We start from the raw sequence: 16,856 nt of genomic DNA on the forward strand, positions 1-16,856 counted from the left end.
GGCTGAAGTTGGTACGGGGGCTTGCTGCAGGCTTCTTGATGGAAAGGATTGGTGCCTGTCTACTGGTAGGTGGTGCTGATTGTTATCCCTCTGGTGCATGAGGCTTTGTCTCTGAGTGTGATTTGAGGTGGTTGTCTGCCACAGGGGAGTGGGTTCTTTAGGCACCCTGTCTGCTGATGGGTGGGGCTGTGTTCCCACCTGGTTTGTTCTTTGGTCTGGGGCTTTTGATCTGTTATGGGTGGGGCCAGATTTTTCCAAAATGGCTGCCTGTAGAGGAACACAGGCTGATGATTATTCCTGAGACCTTTGCCTTCATCGTCCTTCCCCCACAATGAGCCACAGTCACCTTGTTTTCCAAGAACTGCAGGCAGGTTTGATCCAGATTCCTGTGGAGTTTCTGCTTTGCCTTGGGACCCAGTGCACGTAAAAGCCTGTGTGCACCTTTCAAGAGTGGAGTTTCTGTTTCACTCAGTCCTGTGGAGCTCCTATGCACATAAGACCCTCTGGCTTTCAATGCCAAATGCTCTGGGGGCTTCTCCTCCCAAAGCCAGATCCCTGAGCATGGGAATCTGCACTTGGGGCTCACAACTCTCCCTCCTATGGGTGAGTCTCTGCGATACAGTTACTTTCCAGTCTGTGGGCTGCCCACCCGGGTATCAGATTGCTTATATCATGTCATCTCTCCTCCTATTGTCTTGATGTGGCCTCCTCTTTGTTTTCTGTAGTACGATATCTTTTTTGACAGTGTCCGGTCTATTTTGTTGAAGGTTGTTCAGCAGTTGGTTATAATTTTGTTGCTTTTATGAGAGAAGGTGAACTCCAGGCCTTCTGCTCAGCATCCTATTCCTAGTCTCCCAGACTACCTAGATTTGAATCCCTGATCTGCCTCTTACTGTGTGATCATAAACCTATTACTTAACCATTCTGTGCCTCATTTCCTAGTCTATAAAATAGGAGTAATACTGGTGCATAATTCATAGGGTTAAATGAATTTGTATATGGAAAGTAATTAGAATAGTGTCTAGCAAATAAAAAGCACTCTGTATACATCATTAATATTGATATTGCTATATGACAATGTCATGTAAAATACAGATGGATAAAGGCAATGCTCTCTGCACAATATTAGAGATCACCCAGAGATTATGGGTTTTGAAAAGAAACCTAGGGAAAAAAATCCAATGTTTGCAAAATCATGTTCTGTCTTCTTTTCCTTCATTCTGCCTCTCATGTGTTTTAGGAGTCCTGCAACTCTATTGTTTTAAGTTCTACAGCCTGTGCAGATCTGCTGTCTTGAAAGTTTTTCATTCTTATGATGACTATGTTTTCTCTGACAAACACTGGGACTGATTCTGAGAAACTAGAAAGTAGATAGGAATTGGTCTGCAGGTACTAAGGCTGCAGAACTCTAAACTTCGTTTTCCTTATAAGTGGAATGTGCAGGGTATTGCCCTGTACAGCATAGCCATAATTGGTGGCTAAACTATGGATAATGATTCCTGAAAGATTTCCAATGAAAAAGGGAGTCTGTGCCCCAAAGTTTGTCACTTCTTTTTAGTTTTCCCAACCCCAGATAAAAATTGAAATTCAGTGTGTACTGTATATATGGGAGGTATTCCATAAATATTGAATGAATTGAAGCTATTTTTGCTTTCTCCTGATTAAAGCATTTGTTATATGATCTATATATAGTTCAAATAGTTATAATGAAATGAACACTAACGCGCCCTGTGGAAGTTTTAAAATATGTCCATCTGTTTTTACTTAGTGCCTTTGCAATTATCTCTCTGCCTGGAATGCTCTTCCAGATCTTTACATGGCTAACTTCTTGTCGTTTGGGTCTTAGATTAAATGTCATCTTATCAATGTCTTGGCTAATGAATTTTACCAGATATTTAAGTAAGAAATAACACCAATATAACACAGATTCTTCCAGAGACTAGAAGAGGGAACATTCCCTACAATTTTATAAGGCCCACTCCTTTGGCTATGATTCCATGTGGAGCCTGAGTTACAAGGGTCCAGGATTCATAAAGATTACAAATGTTTCATCATGTCATTGTAACTTGAATATTTAATAAGAATTAAGGTATATTTATATAGGAAAGTAAAAATATTTTATAACATTGTCTAAAGTGTATTTGGTTCCAAAGTTTTCATTTTCAGCTTTGGTATTTTTCTGTAACAGACATTTTCCCTGTCTTGCAGATCAAGATATTTTGGAAACTATGTTAATAGATAGCTGTATTTTCCCAAGTACCACAATAGTAAGTATATAAGTTTTATATAATTAGCTGTCACATGATCATTTTTTAGAAGGTACTGAAAAGACTTCAGATTTAAATAACTAGTTTGCTTAATCTGAGATCTCTTCAGAATACATACTTAACTCTTTTCTACTTCTGAGGCTTTTATTTTTTTAATTAAAAAAATTTTTTTTCCTTTGCTTTTTAGGGCTTCACTTGTGGCATATGGAGTTTCCCAGGCCAGGGGCTGAAACGGAGTTACAGCTGCCAGCTACACCACAGCTATGCAGGATCCGAGCCACATCTGTGACCTACACCACAGCTCATGGCAACGCCAAATCCTCAACACACTGATCAAGGCCAGGGATCGAACCTTCAACTTCATGGTTCCCAATTGGATTTGTTTCCACTGTGCCACAATAGGAACTCCTTTTAAGGCTTTTAATATAGATCCTAGTCCTTCCATTTTGATGAACATGCCAAAAATTGTCCTTTTTGAAAGTTTGTTTTTCACTGGATTTTTTTTTTTTTTCTAATCTGCAGTTCCTTTCTCTCTCCTAGTTCAACTAGACTTTGTAAAAATTTTCATATTCCTACTCTCTTATGAAAAATAATGGAATGGAAAAGTAGATACTGTTTGTATACTTTTCTTGACATGTTTCTCCCTTGGTAGCCAGATCATTTGAACAGTCTTATCATTGTGATGCTGTATGATTTCCAAGACAGAAAATTTCAAGCACGTCTCCTTTCTGATAATGAAGAGTTTATAGCGGAAGTTCTAGAAGTAGAGAACCTTCTTAACAGGTAATTGTGAAGGTGAAAAGAATGTTTGATATGAAATTATTATTGATATTTTCATTGGTGAAACTTCATACAATGTAATTTATAGATAAGTGTTAAATTTTTATAGAGAAAAAATATTAATATTCATAAGTTTCCTGAGTTCCTTTACAGATAAATTGTTCTTGAATAGGGTAAATACTCTGCTTAAATTCAAGTCGTTTTTGAAAGCTTGAATTGTCCAACTTAGACATTTGGAAAATCATGATAAATTCCTGATAATTTTTAGCACATACACAAATTACACTTCATCTGAAACCATTATTATTTATTTACTTGGCTTTGTTTAGGGCTCTTTAAAAAAACATGTATCAAGCGAAATTCCAACAGTAGATGAGAACTGACTAATTTGCCAAGTTGAAAAAAAAAAAAAGCAAAAACCTCCTCAACTTCTGTGTAGCTCAGAACAAAACTAACATTTTTTTTTTTTTTGTCTTTTTGCCATTTCTTGGGCCGCTGCCACGGCATATGGAGGTTCCCAGGCTAGGGGTCTAATTGGAGCTGTAGCTGCCAGCCTACGCCAGAGCCACAGCAACGCAGGATCCGAGCCAAGTCTGCAACCTACACCACAGCTCACGGTAATGCCGGATCGTTAACCCACTGAGCAAGGGCAAGGATCGAACCCGCAACCTCATGGTTCCTAGTCGGATTCGTTAACCACTGCGCCACGACGGGAACTCCTCTTTTTTTTTTTTTTTGTTTTTTGTTTTTTCTTAAACTAACATGTTTTAAATTTGCTTTCCTTTTTTCAAAATATCAGCAGAAGCCTACTATGGGGACAGTAATAACACCTATCCTAAAAATATGGTTGGGAGAACTAATTAAACTAAGGCATATAAAATGTTGAGCTTAGAGCCAGGCACATAGTAGATGCAGTCATTGTTAAATGCTACTGTTGTTAGGGCTTTTATTATTATGTTGTTGAACCTTAATAGAAAGCACGATATAGCAATGCCAGCAATCTTGTAGGAAGATTTTTACCTGGTGAATAATCTGAAATAGTTGTAAATATATCTCATTTTATTTTGTTATGGGAAACTCAAGCAGTTTCATTTAAACTATTGATGGCTGAGACCAGAGGATTCACATAATGGAGTTATAGTAATAATTTACCTTTATTGAATACTTAATATGTATCAATCACTATCATAAGAAGCTCTTTAAATAACAAGTCTTCTCGTCGTGGATATTGTTACCAACCTGTATTTTTACACATGGGAAAACTGAGGCACAGACACATTAAAGGAACCTGCCTAATGCCATAGAGCTAGAAAGAAGAGTAGCCAGAATTCAGATTCAGAAAGGCTGACTCCAGAGCCCAAGATTTAGCCATGTATATGCCACTACTCCTTCCACTTAGGATGCTGAGTCTTGGCTGAAGTGCTCTAGAAGATTAGAGATATGACTATGTCAGTCAGTTGTATAGCCATGAGAAATTGTGGGATGGAGAATAGCAAAAGCAATTGAATGTATGCATCCTCTGTGTTAGATAAGTAAGGATCTTGCCGTTGGTTACTGAATAGGTTTCTGGGCAACCACCTCACTCCCTGTATCAGTACTGGGCAACCTGCCTCTGAGGAGGGGCATCTAGGATGGGTGCGGTTATATCAAAGAAGAATTGGTGGGGCAGGATGCTGAGTTTCAGCTTTCCTGAGCAGCTCTCAGTTTCTGTTTAATTTAGGACTCAGAGACTTTCATGGAAGTCTCAGCTTAGCCTCAGTGAGCATACTGAGAGCTGAGCTTAGGCTGAGGCAGCCGGGAAAGCCATGGGGCTTTAACCAAGTAAGAAAGACCCGTTGTGCCTCAGCAGAAACGAATCCGACTAGGAACCATGAGGTTGTGGGTTCGATCCTTGGCCTCGCTCAGTGGGTTATGGATCCACCATTGCCATGAGCTGTGGTGTAGGTTCCAGACCCGGCTCTGATCCCATGTTGCTGTGGCTACGGCGTAGGCTGGCAGCGGTAGCTCTGATTCTCGACCCCTAGCCTTGGAACCTCCATATGCCACGGGTGTGGTCCTAAAAAGCAAAAATGAAGACCAGACCCTTGTTTGCTCAGCAGCAGATTTTTAGCTTAGAATGCTAGCAAAACAGGTAGGAGATAGGACAAGCAAAGGCATGGCTCAGGAGGCCAGAGGAACCAGAGGATACTACTGTCTGAGGTTCCTGATTCCTCAGATTTTTTCCTTTCCTCACAATACATACCATGCTACCTCCTGCCCTGACGCATATCTGGTTACATTCTTGTCAGTGCAAGTTTTCCCTTTACCCAAACCAATAGAGCTTCATATATTACAGACCTTATTCCTGCATTAATATGTTATACCCAACTCAAACTATACTTAATTCATAATATTCTATAGGAGAAATGCGTGTATTTAGCTACTGAATTGTAGAGACCATAGTTCAGTATACTGTATAAAGATAACACTGAGAAAATCCATGGAATCCATGAGTAGAGATAGAAATAATGCTGAGAAAATGTGTGTATAATAAACAAGGTCCTATGGTTAGCATAGAGAATTATATTCAGTGTTCTATGGTAAACTACAATGGAAAAGAATATGTAAAAAAAGGACATATATATATATACACACACACATACATACATACACACACACACATTTCAAGTGTAAAGTGTTAACACACAAAATTAAATTTACAGCAAAAATTAACACAATGTTGTAAATAAACTACAATTTACAAAGAATACATGTAGGAGTTCCCTGGTGGCTCAGTGTATTAAGGATCCAGCATTGTCATTGCTGTGGCTCTGGTTACAGCTGTGGCACAGGTTTGATCCATGGCCTGGGAACTTCTGCATGCTCTAGGTGTGGCCAACAAACAAAACAAAACAAACAAAATACATGCATAAAGATAATGCTAGAGAGTTTTAATCAAGAGTCTTAGCTCTCAGGTAATAGAAGCCATCTGCAGTTAGGCTGAGCCAAAATGGAAAATGTTCTTATAAAGATATTGGGATGTTTCATGAACCTCAAAGACTCTGGAAGAGGATGAAATCAGGAACTGGAAAGATATCAGGACTTTCTTTATCTCTGTTTCTCTCTTAGTATCTGCTTCATTCTCCTTTTCTCTATAGATCTGCCTTCTCTGATTCTCTGGTCTACATGGCGAAAGCCCTACTGTTGCCCCCCAGTTCTTGAGATTACTTGTTAGTTCTGTTCATTTCTTCCCTTAGACTAACTTGTTTCACTGTCTCTACACCCCAATTCTAAATTCTAAACCCCTCGGGAATTTGATTGGTTCCATGTGAGTCAGTGTATTCCCTGGAGCCAGTCCCCTGTAGCCAATGGAGTAGGATTTTAAACTCAGACACAGTGTTGGAAGTCAACCTCTGTAGAACTTCTGTGGCTTGGGGCTAGACGCTATTGTCCACAGGGTAGTAGAATCACTGTAAGCTTGAAGTATGAAACCTTAGTATGCTTCTACCTAGAGGCTAAAAACTAATTTTAAGAGGTGATAGAAGAAGTAGTTATTTAGTGAGAAATTGAATGGATTTCCTCCTTATGAAAATTGTATTTGCCCTTTGTTGTTGTCACTACCAGAGAGCCTTGTGTTTTATTACTCTCTATACCAACTTGTATCTTTTTCTTCATTGGCTCATAGCTTTAGAGATATCATCCAAGATGATACCTATTATCATTTTTGACATATGCAGTCTTTAAGAACTCATTCTTTGTGTCAAATATAACTACCTTTTTAATACTATGTGACTAGGTAATAAGCCTTTCTTACTCTCGGTGCCTCACTCATCCAAGATCTGATTCTGCCAAATAAGTTGTTGGGCTTTGGTGAGGCAGAATTGGAGAATGGGCAGTGAAAGACTATAGAGGCAGCAGGAAAGGAAAAACTTAGTAGTCCATCCTGCCAAAACACCCAAAACTATCCTCAAGTCTTCTACATGACAATTAAGGCACCACCAGCTACTTAGATATTGTTCTTGATTCTTCTCTCCTCCCCTCCCTGGTGCCCTTACCATGTCTAGTACATCAAGTGTTGTGACTCCAATTGGAAAATACATGCTGAATGTGTCTACTTGTTTCCCTTCCCACAACTGTTAGCCAGATCCAAGCCACTATGATCTGTCACTTGGACTACTGCAATATCCTCCTCATTCCTCATTCCTTGCCTGCAGCTCTTACTTTTTCACAATCTATACCACATGGCAAATAAAGTGCTATTATTAAATTCTGACTGTATAGTCATGAGAGAGTATCTTGAATCAAACTTATTTATATTCCTCCTGTAAACAACCAGATGGACAAACAATATGAGGCAAAGATTTTGGACATTATTAAATAATAATCAGCATAGAAATTTGAAATTCATCCTTGAGAGAATGAAAACAAATGAGGTGATCCCTAGAATAGTCCTGGCTTTATGCCTCGAGGTACTTCCCAAGTGCAGTGCAGGAAGAAGGATCCCAAGAGGACAGCTGTAGTCTTACTAAATTAAGGAAGCAGAGATCAGAGTTTTAGAATGGTCATCTGAAATAATCATTTCTCTTCTTCTATTAATGTGGTAAGGTAATTTACATTGACTGACTTATGAATGTTGAAACCTACTATAGATTTTTGGGATAAGTCGCATTTGCTTGGGATTTATCCCTTTTCTTGTATTCCCCAGTTTTCTTATTCCCATAATGCTGCAGAATTTATCATTTGCCAAAATGCTGCCTAAACACTAGTTCATGGGTTTTTGCTTCTCATACTCTCTCCACTCTTTCTTTGGAAACTCTTAGCCCATTTTGCTTATTTAGCGACTATTCTGAAACAGATTTCAATATGAAGTCTGATTTTATACTTGTATGGGAAATTCAAGCAGTTCACTGAAGATTATCTTTTGGTATTAGGAAAATATTCAGTTTATTTTTAAAGAGAACCATATTTCTGTTGTGTTAGGCATTAGTAATAGTACTCCAAAACTTGAGTTATTTTGTTCATTGTTAGATAAAATTTCTGAAAAATTGACGTCAAAAAGGAGTAAGACACATTTCTTTAAACAATAAACTAGGGGAAAATGGTGTTATTAGGTAGGATTCTTTTTTTGACAACAGACAGGACTCCAACTCAAACCAGATTAGGCAAAAGAAATTTTATTATTAGGTAGCTCACGGAAGAACTGAACACTGAGACTTGCAGGAAGGGCATTGATGTGGCTATGCTTCTACTAACTAAATCCTGTGACTCAAATATCAGGACTCTCTTCAACTCTAGTCTCTGCCTCTCTCTGCTTTAGCTTCATTTTTTGTATTACTCTATGAATTTATTACATTTATAATTGTACAATGATCATCACAATCCAATTTTATAGGATTTCTATCCCACAACCCCAGTGCACCCCCCAAACTGTCTCCTTTGGAAACCATAAGTTTTTCAAAGTCTGTGAGTCTATCTGTTCTGCAAAGAAATTTAGTCTGTCCTTTTTTCAGATTCCACATGTCAGTGAAAGCATTTGATTTTGGTCTCTCATTGTATGGCTGACTTCACTTAGCATAATTTCTAGGTCCATCCATGGTGCTAAAAATGCTGGTATTTCATTCATTTTAATGGCTGAGTAATATTCCATTGTGGATATGTACCACATCTTCTTGATCCACTCCTCTGCCGATAGACATTTAGGTTGTTTCCATGTCTTGGCTATTGCAAATAGTGCTGCAATGAACATCGGAGTACATGTGTCTTTGCGAGTCGTGGTTTTCTCTGGGTAGATGCCCAGGAGTGGGATTGCTGGATCAAATGGTAGTTCTATGTTTAGTTTTCTGAGAAATCTCCATACTGTGGTTGCACTAATTTACAATCCCACCAACAGTGTAATAGGGTTCCTTTTTCTCCACACCCTCTCCAGCACTTATTGTTTGTAGACTTTTGGATGATGGCCATTCTGGCTGGTGTAAGGTGGTACCTCATCGTGGTTTTGATTTGCATTTCTCTAATAATGAGTGATGTTGAACATCTTTTCATGTGTTTTTTGGCCATTTGTATGTCTTCTTTGGAGAAGTGTCTGTTTAGATCTTCTGGCCACTTTTTGATGGGGTTGTTTGTTTTTTTGGGATTGAGCTGCAGAAGGTGTTTATAAATTTTGGAGATTAATCCCTTGTCAGTTGCTTTATTTGCAAATATTTTCTCCCATTCTGTGTGTTGTCTTTGTGTTTTGTTTAGGGTTTCCTTTGCTGTGCAGAAACTTTTAAGTTTAATTAGGTACCATTTGTTTATTTTTATTTTTACTGTCATTGCTCTAAGAGGTGGATCTGAGAAGATGTTGCTGTCATTTATGTCAGAGAGTGTTTGCCTATGTTTTCCTCTAAGAGTTTTATAGTGTCTAGTCTTATATCTAGGTCTTCAATCCATTTTGAGTTTATTTTTGTGTATAGTGTTAGGGAGTGTTCTAATTTCATTCTTTACATGTGGCTGTCCAGTTTTCCCAGCACCACTTATTGAACAGGCTGTCTTTTCTCCATTGTCTATTCTTGCCTCCTTTGTCATAGATTAGTTGCCTGTAGATGCATGGGTTTTATTCTGGACTTTCTATCATGTTTCACTGATCTATATTTCTGTCTTTGTGTCAGTTCCATATGGTTTTGATGATTGTTGCTTTGTAGTATAGCCTGAAGTCAGGAAACCTGATTCCTCCAGCTCCATTTTTCTTTTTCAGGGTATCTTTGGCTATTCTGGGTCTTTTGTGCTTCCAAACAAACTTTAAAATATTTTGTTCGAGTTCTGTGAAAAATGTCCTTGGTAATTTGATAGGGATTGCATTGAATCTGTAGATTGCCTTGGGTAGTATAGTCATTTTGATAATATTGACTCTTTCAATCCATGAGCATGGTATATCTTTCCATCTATTTGTGTCATCTTTGATTTCTTTCATTAGTGTCTTATAGTTTTCAGAGTACAGGTAACCTATGTTGGCTGTGTAGATACTTAAAATTGTTACATCTTCTTCTTGGATTTGTCCTTTGATCATTATGTAGTGACCTTCCTTGTCCCTTAAAATATTCTTCATTTTAACATCTATTTTTCTGTTATGAGTATTGCTACTCCAGCTTTCTTTTGATTCCCGTTTGCATGGAATATTTTCTTCCATCCTCTCACTTTCAATTTGTATGTGTCCCTAGAGGTGAAATGGGTCTCTTGGAGACAGCACGTATATGGATCTTGTTTTTATATCCATTCAGCCAGTCTGTGTCTTTTGGTTAGGGCATTTAGTCCATTAACATTTAAGGTAATTATTGATATATATGTTCTTATTGCCATTTTATTATTTGCTTTGGATTTGTTTTTGTTGCTCTTTTTTCTTCCCTTCTTCTCTTGTTTTCTCCTCTTGTGGTTTGAGGATTATCTGTAGTGTTGTATTTGAGTTGATTTTTCTTATTTGGGTATCAATTTTAGATTTTTGGTTTGCAGTTATTCTGAAGTTTTGATATGAGTATATATATCAGATATTAGAGTATGTGTAGGAGTATATATATATAAGATTGTTTTAAGTTGTTGGTCTCTTAATTGCAAGTTCATCTCCAGTGTCCTGCATTTGTACCCACCTCTTCTCATGATTTCTGATTTTGGTGGCATAGTTGTGCATGGATGATTTCATATCTTTAGTGTATATATACCTTTACCAGTTACACTTGTTATTTGTGGTATTTTTGTTTCTGATTGCGGATTTTTCTTTTCTGCCTAGAGAAGTTCCTTTAGTATTTGTTGTAAAGCTGGTTTATTGTTGCTGAATTCTCTTAGCTTTTGCTTATCTGTGAAGCATTTGATTTCTCCTTCAAATCTGAATGAGAGCCTTGCTGGATAATCTTGGTTGGAGGTTTTTTCCTTTCATCACATTAAGTATATCATGCCACTCCTTCTGGCCTGCAGAGTTTCTGCTGAAAAATCTGCCAATAACCTTATTGGGGTTCCCTTGTATGTTACTTGTTTCTTTTCCCTAGCTGCTTTCAAGATTTTCTCTTTGTCTTTAATTTTGGTTAGTTTGATTAATATGTGTCTTGGGGTGTTCCTCCTTGGGTTTATTTTATGTGGTACTCATTGTGCTTCCTGGATTTGAGTGAGTGGTTCCTTTCCCATGTGAGGGACGTTTTCAGCTATTATCTCTTTGAGTATTTTTTCTGTCCCCTTTTCTCTCTCTTCTCCTTCTGCCACCCCTCTAATATGGATGTTGGTGTGTTTAACATTGTCCCAGAGATCTCTGAGACTCCCTTCACTTGTTTTCAATCTGTTTCTCTTTTCTGTTCCCCATCTGTGATTTCCACTAATCTGTCCTCCACCTCGCTTATTCATTCTTCTGCCTCCTGTGTTCTGCTATTGGCTTCTTCTAGTGAATTTTTTATTTCAGTTATTGTATTTTGCATCTCCTTGTTTAAGTTTTAAATCTTGTATCTCTTTGGTCAGTGTTTCCTGTAAGTTATCCATCTTTGCCTCCAGTTTATTTCCATTGCCTTGCATCATCTTTAGCATCAACAGTCTAAAGTCTTTTTCCTGGAGGCTGAGAATCTCCTCATCACGTAGCTGATTTTCTGGGGTTTTTCCTTTCTCCCTCATCTGAGTTATAGTTCTCTGTCTTTTCATTTTTATAGGTTTTTGGTGTGGTGACCTTTTTACAGATAATAGAGTTGTAGCCTCTCTTACTTCTGGTGTCTGCCCCCCTTGTGGCTGAAGTCAGTGTGGGGACTGGCTGTAGGCTTCCTGATGGGACGGGCTGATGCCTGCCCACTGGTAGGTGGAGCCGATTCTAATCCCTCTGGTGGGTGGGGCTTAGTCTCTGGATGGGATTAGAGGCAGCTGTGTGCCTGAGGGTCTTTTAGGCAGCATGTTTACTGAGGGTTGGGGCTGTGATCCCACCTGGATTGTTGTTTGCCTTGGGGCTTCTCAGTGCTGACAGGTGGGGCCAGATTTTCCCAAAATGGCCCCCTCCAGAGAAAGGCAGCTGCTGAATATTCCCGAGAGCTTTGCTTCCAATGTCCTTCCCCAACAGCAAGCCACATTCACCCCTGTTTTCCCAGGATGTGCTCCAAGAACTGCAGTCAGATTTGACCCAGTTTCCGATGGAGACCTCGCTCTGCCCTGGGACCCAGTGCATGTGAAAGTCCGTGTGTGCCTTTTAAGAATGGGGTCTCCTTTTCCCCCAGTCCTGTGGAGCTCCTGCACACAAGCCCCACTGGCCAGATGCTCCAGGGGCTCTTTCTCCCAGTGCCAGGTCCCCGCATGTGAGGGTTTGATGTGGGGCTCAGACCTCTCACTCCTGTAGGTGAGTCTCTGTGAATCAGTTAGTTTTCAGTCTGTGGATCTTCCCACCCGAGAGGTATGGGGTTGTTTATATTGTGAAATTGCCCCTCCTACCTGTTGATGTGGCTTCCTCTTTGTCTTCTGGAGTAGGGTATCTTTTTTTAAGGTTTCCTGTCCATTTGGGTGGAGATTGCTCAGCCTTTAGTTGTGAATTTTGTTGTTTTTAGGAGAGAAGTTGAGCTCCAGTCCTTCAATTTAACATATGGAAAGAAAGCTCTCTGGGAGTTCCCTCTGGGCTCAGTGGGTTGGAGATCTAGCATTGTCACTGCTGTGGCTCTGGTTGCAGCTGTGGCATGGCTTCAGTCCCTGGCACCACAACTTCCACATGCCACAGGCATGGCCAAAAAAAATAAATAAATAAATTAAGAGAAGTTCTTGCTGTGGTGCAATGGTATCAGTGTTGTCTCTGTGGTGCCAGGATGCAGGTTTGATCCCCAATCTGGCACAGTGGGTTAAAGGATCCAGTGTTGCCATAGCTAGGACACAACCGTGACTTGGATCTGATGCCTGGCCCTGGAACTCCATGTACCATGGGGTGGCCAAAAGATAAAAAAATTTTGAAAGAAAGAATGAAAGTCAGATAGCTAGTTTTGGCTATATGTACAGCAGGGATGCTGGTAAAAAGATAATTAAGCAACTCTGTGATAACATTCAAATTGTAGCAGGAGATGGACTTCTGGATCAGGAATGTTGTGAAAGGCTATTTTTGTTTCCATTTTCTTCATTGCAGTCTGCCTTAAAGCTATGAAGGAAGTTTTTTTTTTTTTTTAAGTAATCATGGGATATTTTATTTACAGAAGTAATATGTCTGGTTATCCTAATAGGCATTTGGATTTGGTCTTTGTTCTCAATCTGATAATGTATGTTTATATAAGAATCTTTATAATTGTGTATGTAATTTAAATTACTTTTTGTGTGATTAAATTATATTACAATTCATAGTCCAAAATATTTGCTCTCTGGGTTTTGGAAAATTATTTCTCCCTGTACTCCTTGTATATGCAGAACACATAGATTTTTTTAGGCTTCATATCTCTAATCTTTATATCTTTTTTTTTTTTTTTTTTTTTTTTTTGCCTTTTGCCTTTTTGTCTCTTTAGGGCCACACCCGCAGCATATGGAGGTTCCCAGTCTAGGGGTCTAATCAGAGCTGTAGCTGCTGGCTCATGCCAAAGCCACAGCAACGCCAGATCTGAGCCACGTCTGCGAACTACACCACAGCTCAGGGCAACGCCGGATCCTTAACCCACTGAGCAAGGCCAGGGACTGAACCCACAACCTCATGGTTCCTAGCCGGATTTGTTTCTGCTGCACCATGATGGGAACTCCTCTAATCTTTATATCTTAATGATAAAGTAATTCAGTCCATAGCATCTCTTATAAATTCATACTTATGTAGGTATTTGGAAGAACTGTTTAGTCAAAAATAGTCTGTTCTCAGAAACATCAGTGTATAATGTAGAATAGTAACTCACCCTTTATAATTTATTCTTTGATGTGCATAATGTTTTATAATTGTTTTTAATGTCTCTTGCCATAACTTTGTGACATTAGGGCATAGCATTATGCAAATTGAATTTAATTATAGCCTTGGAACTCTTAGTGTTAATACCCTTTCCCTCTCCTCCTCTCTCCCTCCCTCCTTTCCCCCATGCCCCTTCTCTTTCTTCAGCCACACACACCGCTCTCAAAGAACTTGACTTTTTTGTGGCATCTCTTCCCTATTTCTCATTCAAGGTTATCCCTGAAGTTTATTATTCTGTTAGATTCTATCATGAATGTACTATGAATATGGGTCAGAGTAAGTCCCATATTTTCATTTATTAAAAAATCGGGCTGTGAGATTAAAAATAATCATTAGGTATTCATGGTTATGCTAATCGGTTTTTATTTTTCTTTTTTTGTTACTTGGAACTTTGAGATATAATCAGAATTGGGAAGGACTTGATACAGAGTCATGAAGGTTTCTCAGTCTTATCAAGACTACAGTGTTACAATCTCTGATAATAATAACTGAGCTATAAAGAGTGCCTGCCATGTACCAGGCACTGTGCTAAGTATTTTTTTTAATTAAATTTTTTTTTAAAGGCCGCACCCACAGCATATGGAGGTTCCCAGGCTAGGGGTTGAATTGGAGCTACAGCTGCCAGCCTACACCACAGCCACAGCAATGCCAGATCCTAGCTGCGTCTGTGACTTACACCACAGCTCACAGCAACGCCAGATCCTTAACCCACTGAGCGAGGCCAGGGATCAAACCCGCAACCTCTGCTGTGCCACGAGGGGAACTCCTGTGCTAAGTATTTTACACACATGATATTGATCACTATATTAATAGCAAGGTCAGTTGATCACCTTTTACAGATAAGAAAGCTGAGGCTGATGAGAGATTCATTATCACACTTGAGGTCACATAGCTGGTAAGTGATAGAGCCTGAATTTAACTTCAGATTTGTCTGTATCTAAATCCTTTTCTTCATTCGCTGTATGAATTTGTCTCTCAACCGGCAATTGTTATAAATATCTGAGGAGATACACAACTATACAGAGGCAGCCAAAACTGAAAACATTTCTATTTTTAAACATGTCAAGTGTTTTAGACTTCAAAAATTTTGAAATAGAATTATAGAAGTGTTTGTTAAAATTCTAGATCTAATTGTTCGTGTTTCTAGTGGAAAATTGATAGTCTTGTCTTCAATGTAGTAGTTACCAAGAATGGATTTTCTGTCTCTAGTTATAAGACAAAATTGGCTGCAGCATTGGCAAGATGTCGAATCAAACATGATGCCCTTTCAATTTACCACATTCTTCCAGAAACAGTTAGGAACCAGGAATTAAGGGCCTCCACTTTGCCACTTTATGCTTGGATAAATACTTGTAAAATCAGGTAAGAGTTCTAATTAAATTCTTTATTGAAGTCACTTGACTTTCAGAATAATGTGAGAGGAAATATTACCTTTTTAATGGATGGTGGGGGCTATTGTGGGGGTGTGATTGAGGAATCATAGTTTATTAGTTCAGGATCTTATCACTAGATTACCTAAGGAAATTACGTGAATGTGCTAACTTTTTTGTCACTAATTATTTTCCAACTTGTTGGCTAAAATGATAAATTCCATTAGGTGTAATGGAATATGTAGTGATATTTATTGTAGGAAAAAGATGCTATTGTTAAATATATTCTTAATGTATTATATTTGTAATTACAACCTAATGTATATTTACAGCCTTGAAGAAGTTTATAATAGTTTGAAGAAAAAAGGCTATAATAAAGTCAAATCTGTATTGCATATTGATAATAAAGTCTTTGCTGTGGATCAACATTGCTATGATGTCGTAATTTTTCCATCTCATCTTAAAAATGATCTTCTAAATATAGATCTTTTCAAAGATTATAAACTTATATTTCAGGTAAACATTTACTTTCACTGTGATTCTCAATAATCGTACTTATCTAAAGAATTCCTCCACTTAAAAATAAAACCTAACAAATGGGTTGTATTTTATATAGGTTTTTAAGGAGGTTTATAAGGCTAATTTTCACCTTGAGTAAAATGAATGCCCCTACAATCAGTGTTCCTGTTATACTTTGGCATCTTAGTGCCGTGTGAAATGAGCATTTTGAAAAGAACATTTTCTCCTTCCTAGACACCATGGGGTGGGGGAGGTTGAGGGGAACTTGTATTGGCTGCATCTGAAAGGCTGTTTTTCTTTTTCAAGGGAGGATTCAAAAGAAGGCACAATGATTCCTTTTCTTCCTTCCATTTCTGGGGAAGATGCTGGTGCCATCCTGCATTTGAAAATGCTATGTGTAATACTTGCCCATTATCTCCTTACTATTGTCTTACACCTGTGGTTTGTAAGACATGCATCGTGGCTATCAGTGAAGGAAGAGAATGTGAGGTGTAATGTTGTTTCAATAGAATAAGAAAGAAAATTCCCAAGAGATTAGGTTAAATTAATTTTTAGGACCTTAGATTCCAATTCTTACTTCAAATTCAACTTGGTCTTCTAAGCTTAATCCCTTCCCTGCACCCACATTCTTGGGCAGAGTCTTTCGGCCTTATTTTGTAATGATACCTTCTCAAGCACTGAGATCAGCTGCAGAAACTCATCTGTGTAACCCCCTTTTATAAGCTTGTCATCCATTGTTTAATCTCTGTGAACTAGCAGCAATTTAGATGACAGCGTAATGGGAAAGAAGGACTGGCAGTAGCAGATGAATGCATTTTCATGAAGGCTTAAAAATGGGAGCTAAGACAGGACATTGGTAACCTGTTACACATTTGGGGGATTTTAGCATTGCCTTATCACTGTTTAAAAGTTAAATGATAACAGTCATGATTTAGGCCAAAGTTTGGATGTTGTTTTAAATCAGTTTATATCAGTTACCTTTGTTAACATTACATTTTATCATATATTAAGATGTTTAAAACTCACATGGGTTAGGTATCTCTTCAA

The 16,856-nt window shown here is 38.4% G+C and overlaps 1 protein-coding gene across 8 annotated transcripts in view; it reads left to right on the plus strand.

Annotated features, from left to right (window-relative positions):
- The window catches only part of NSUN7 (NOP2/Sun RNA methyltransferase family member 7), a 96,635-nt gene that overhangs the window by 39,570 nt on the left and 40,209 nt on the right, over positions 1-16,856 (plus strand). For 4 of the 8 annotated variants that reach the window (XR_014812348.1, XM_005666617.3, XM_003356901.5 and 1 more), the window contains exons 3-6: positions 2,209-2,267; positions 2,920-3,050; positions 15,130-15,282; positions 15,623-15,806. Coding sequence is in view for 3 of the 8 variants with exons in the window: in XM_005666617.3 (XP_005666674.2) it covers positions 2,209-2,267; positions 2,920-3,050; positions 15,130-15,282; positions 15,623-15,806 (527 nt within the window). In the remaining 5 variants the exon portion in view is untranslated. The remainder of the gene's footprint in view (positions 1-2,208; positions 2,268-2,919; positions 3,051-15,129; positions 15,283-15,622; positions 15,807-16,856) is intronic. The other 4 variants (XM_084971892.1, XM_084971894.1, XM_084971895.1 and 1 more) reach the window with 2 other exon arrangements.

Source organism: Sus scrofa, chromosome 8, assembly GCF_054392235.1.
Source record: "Sus scrofa isolate SSC_HxYL_T2T_F1_AM1 chromosome 8, Sscrofa_HxYL_maternal_Yorkshire_Landrace_v2.0, whole genome shotgun sequence".
In the NCBI taxonomy this organism is placed as follows: domain Eukaryota; kingdom Metazoa; phylum Chordata; class Mammalia; order Artiodactyla; family Suidae; genus Sus; species Sus scrofa.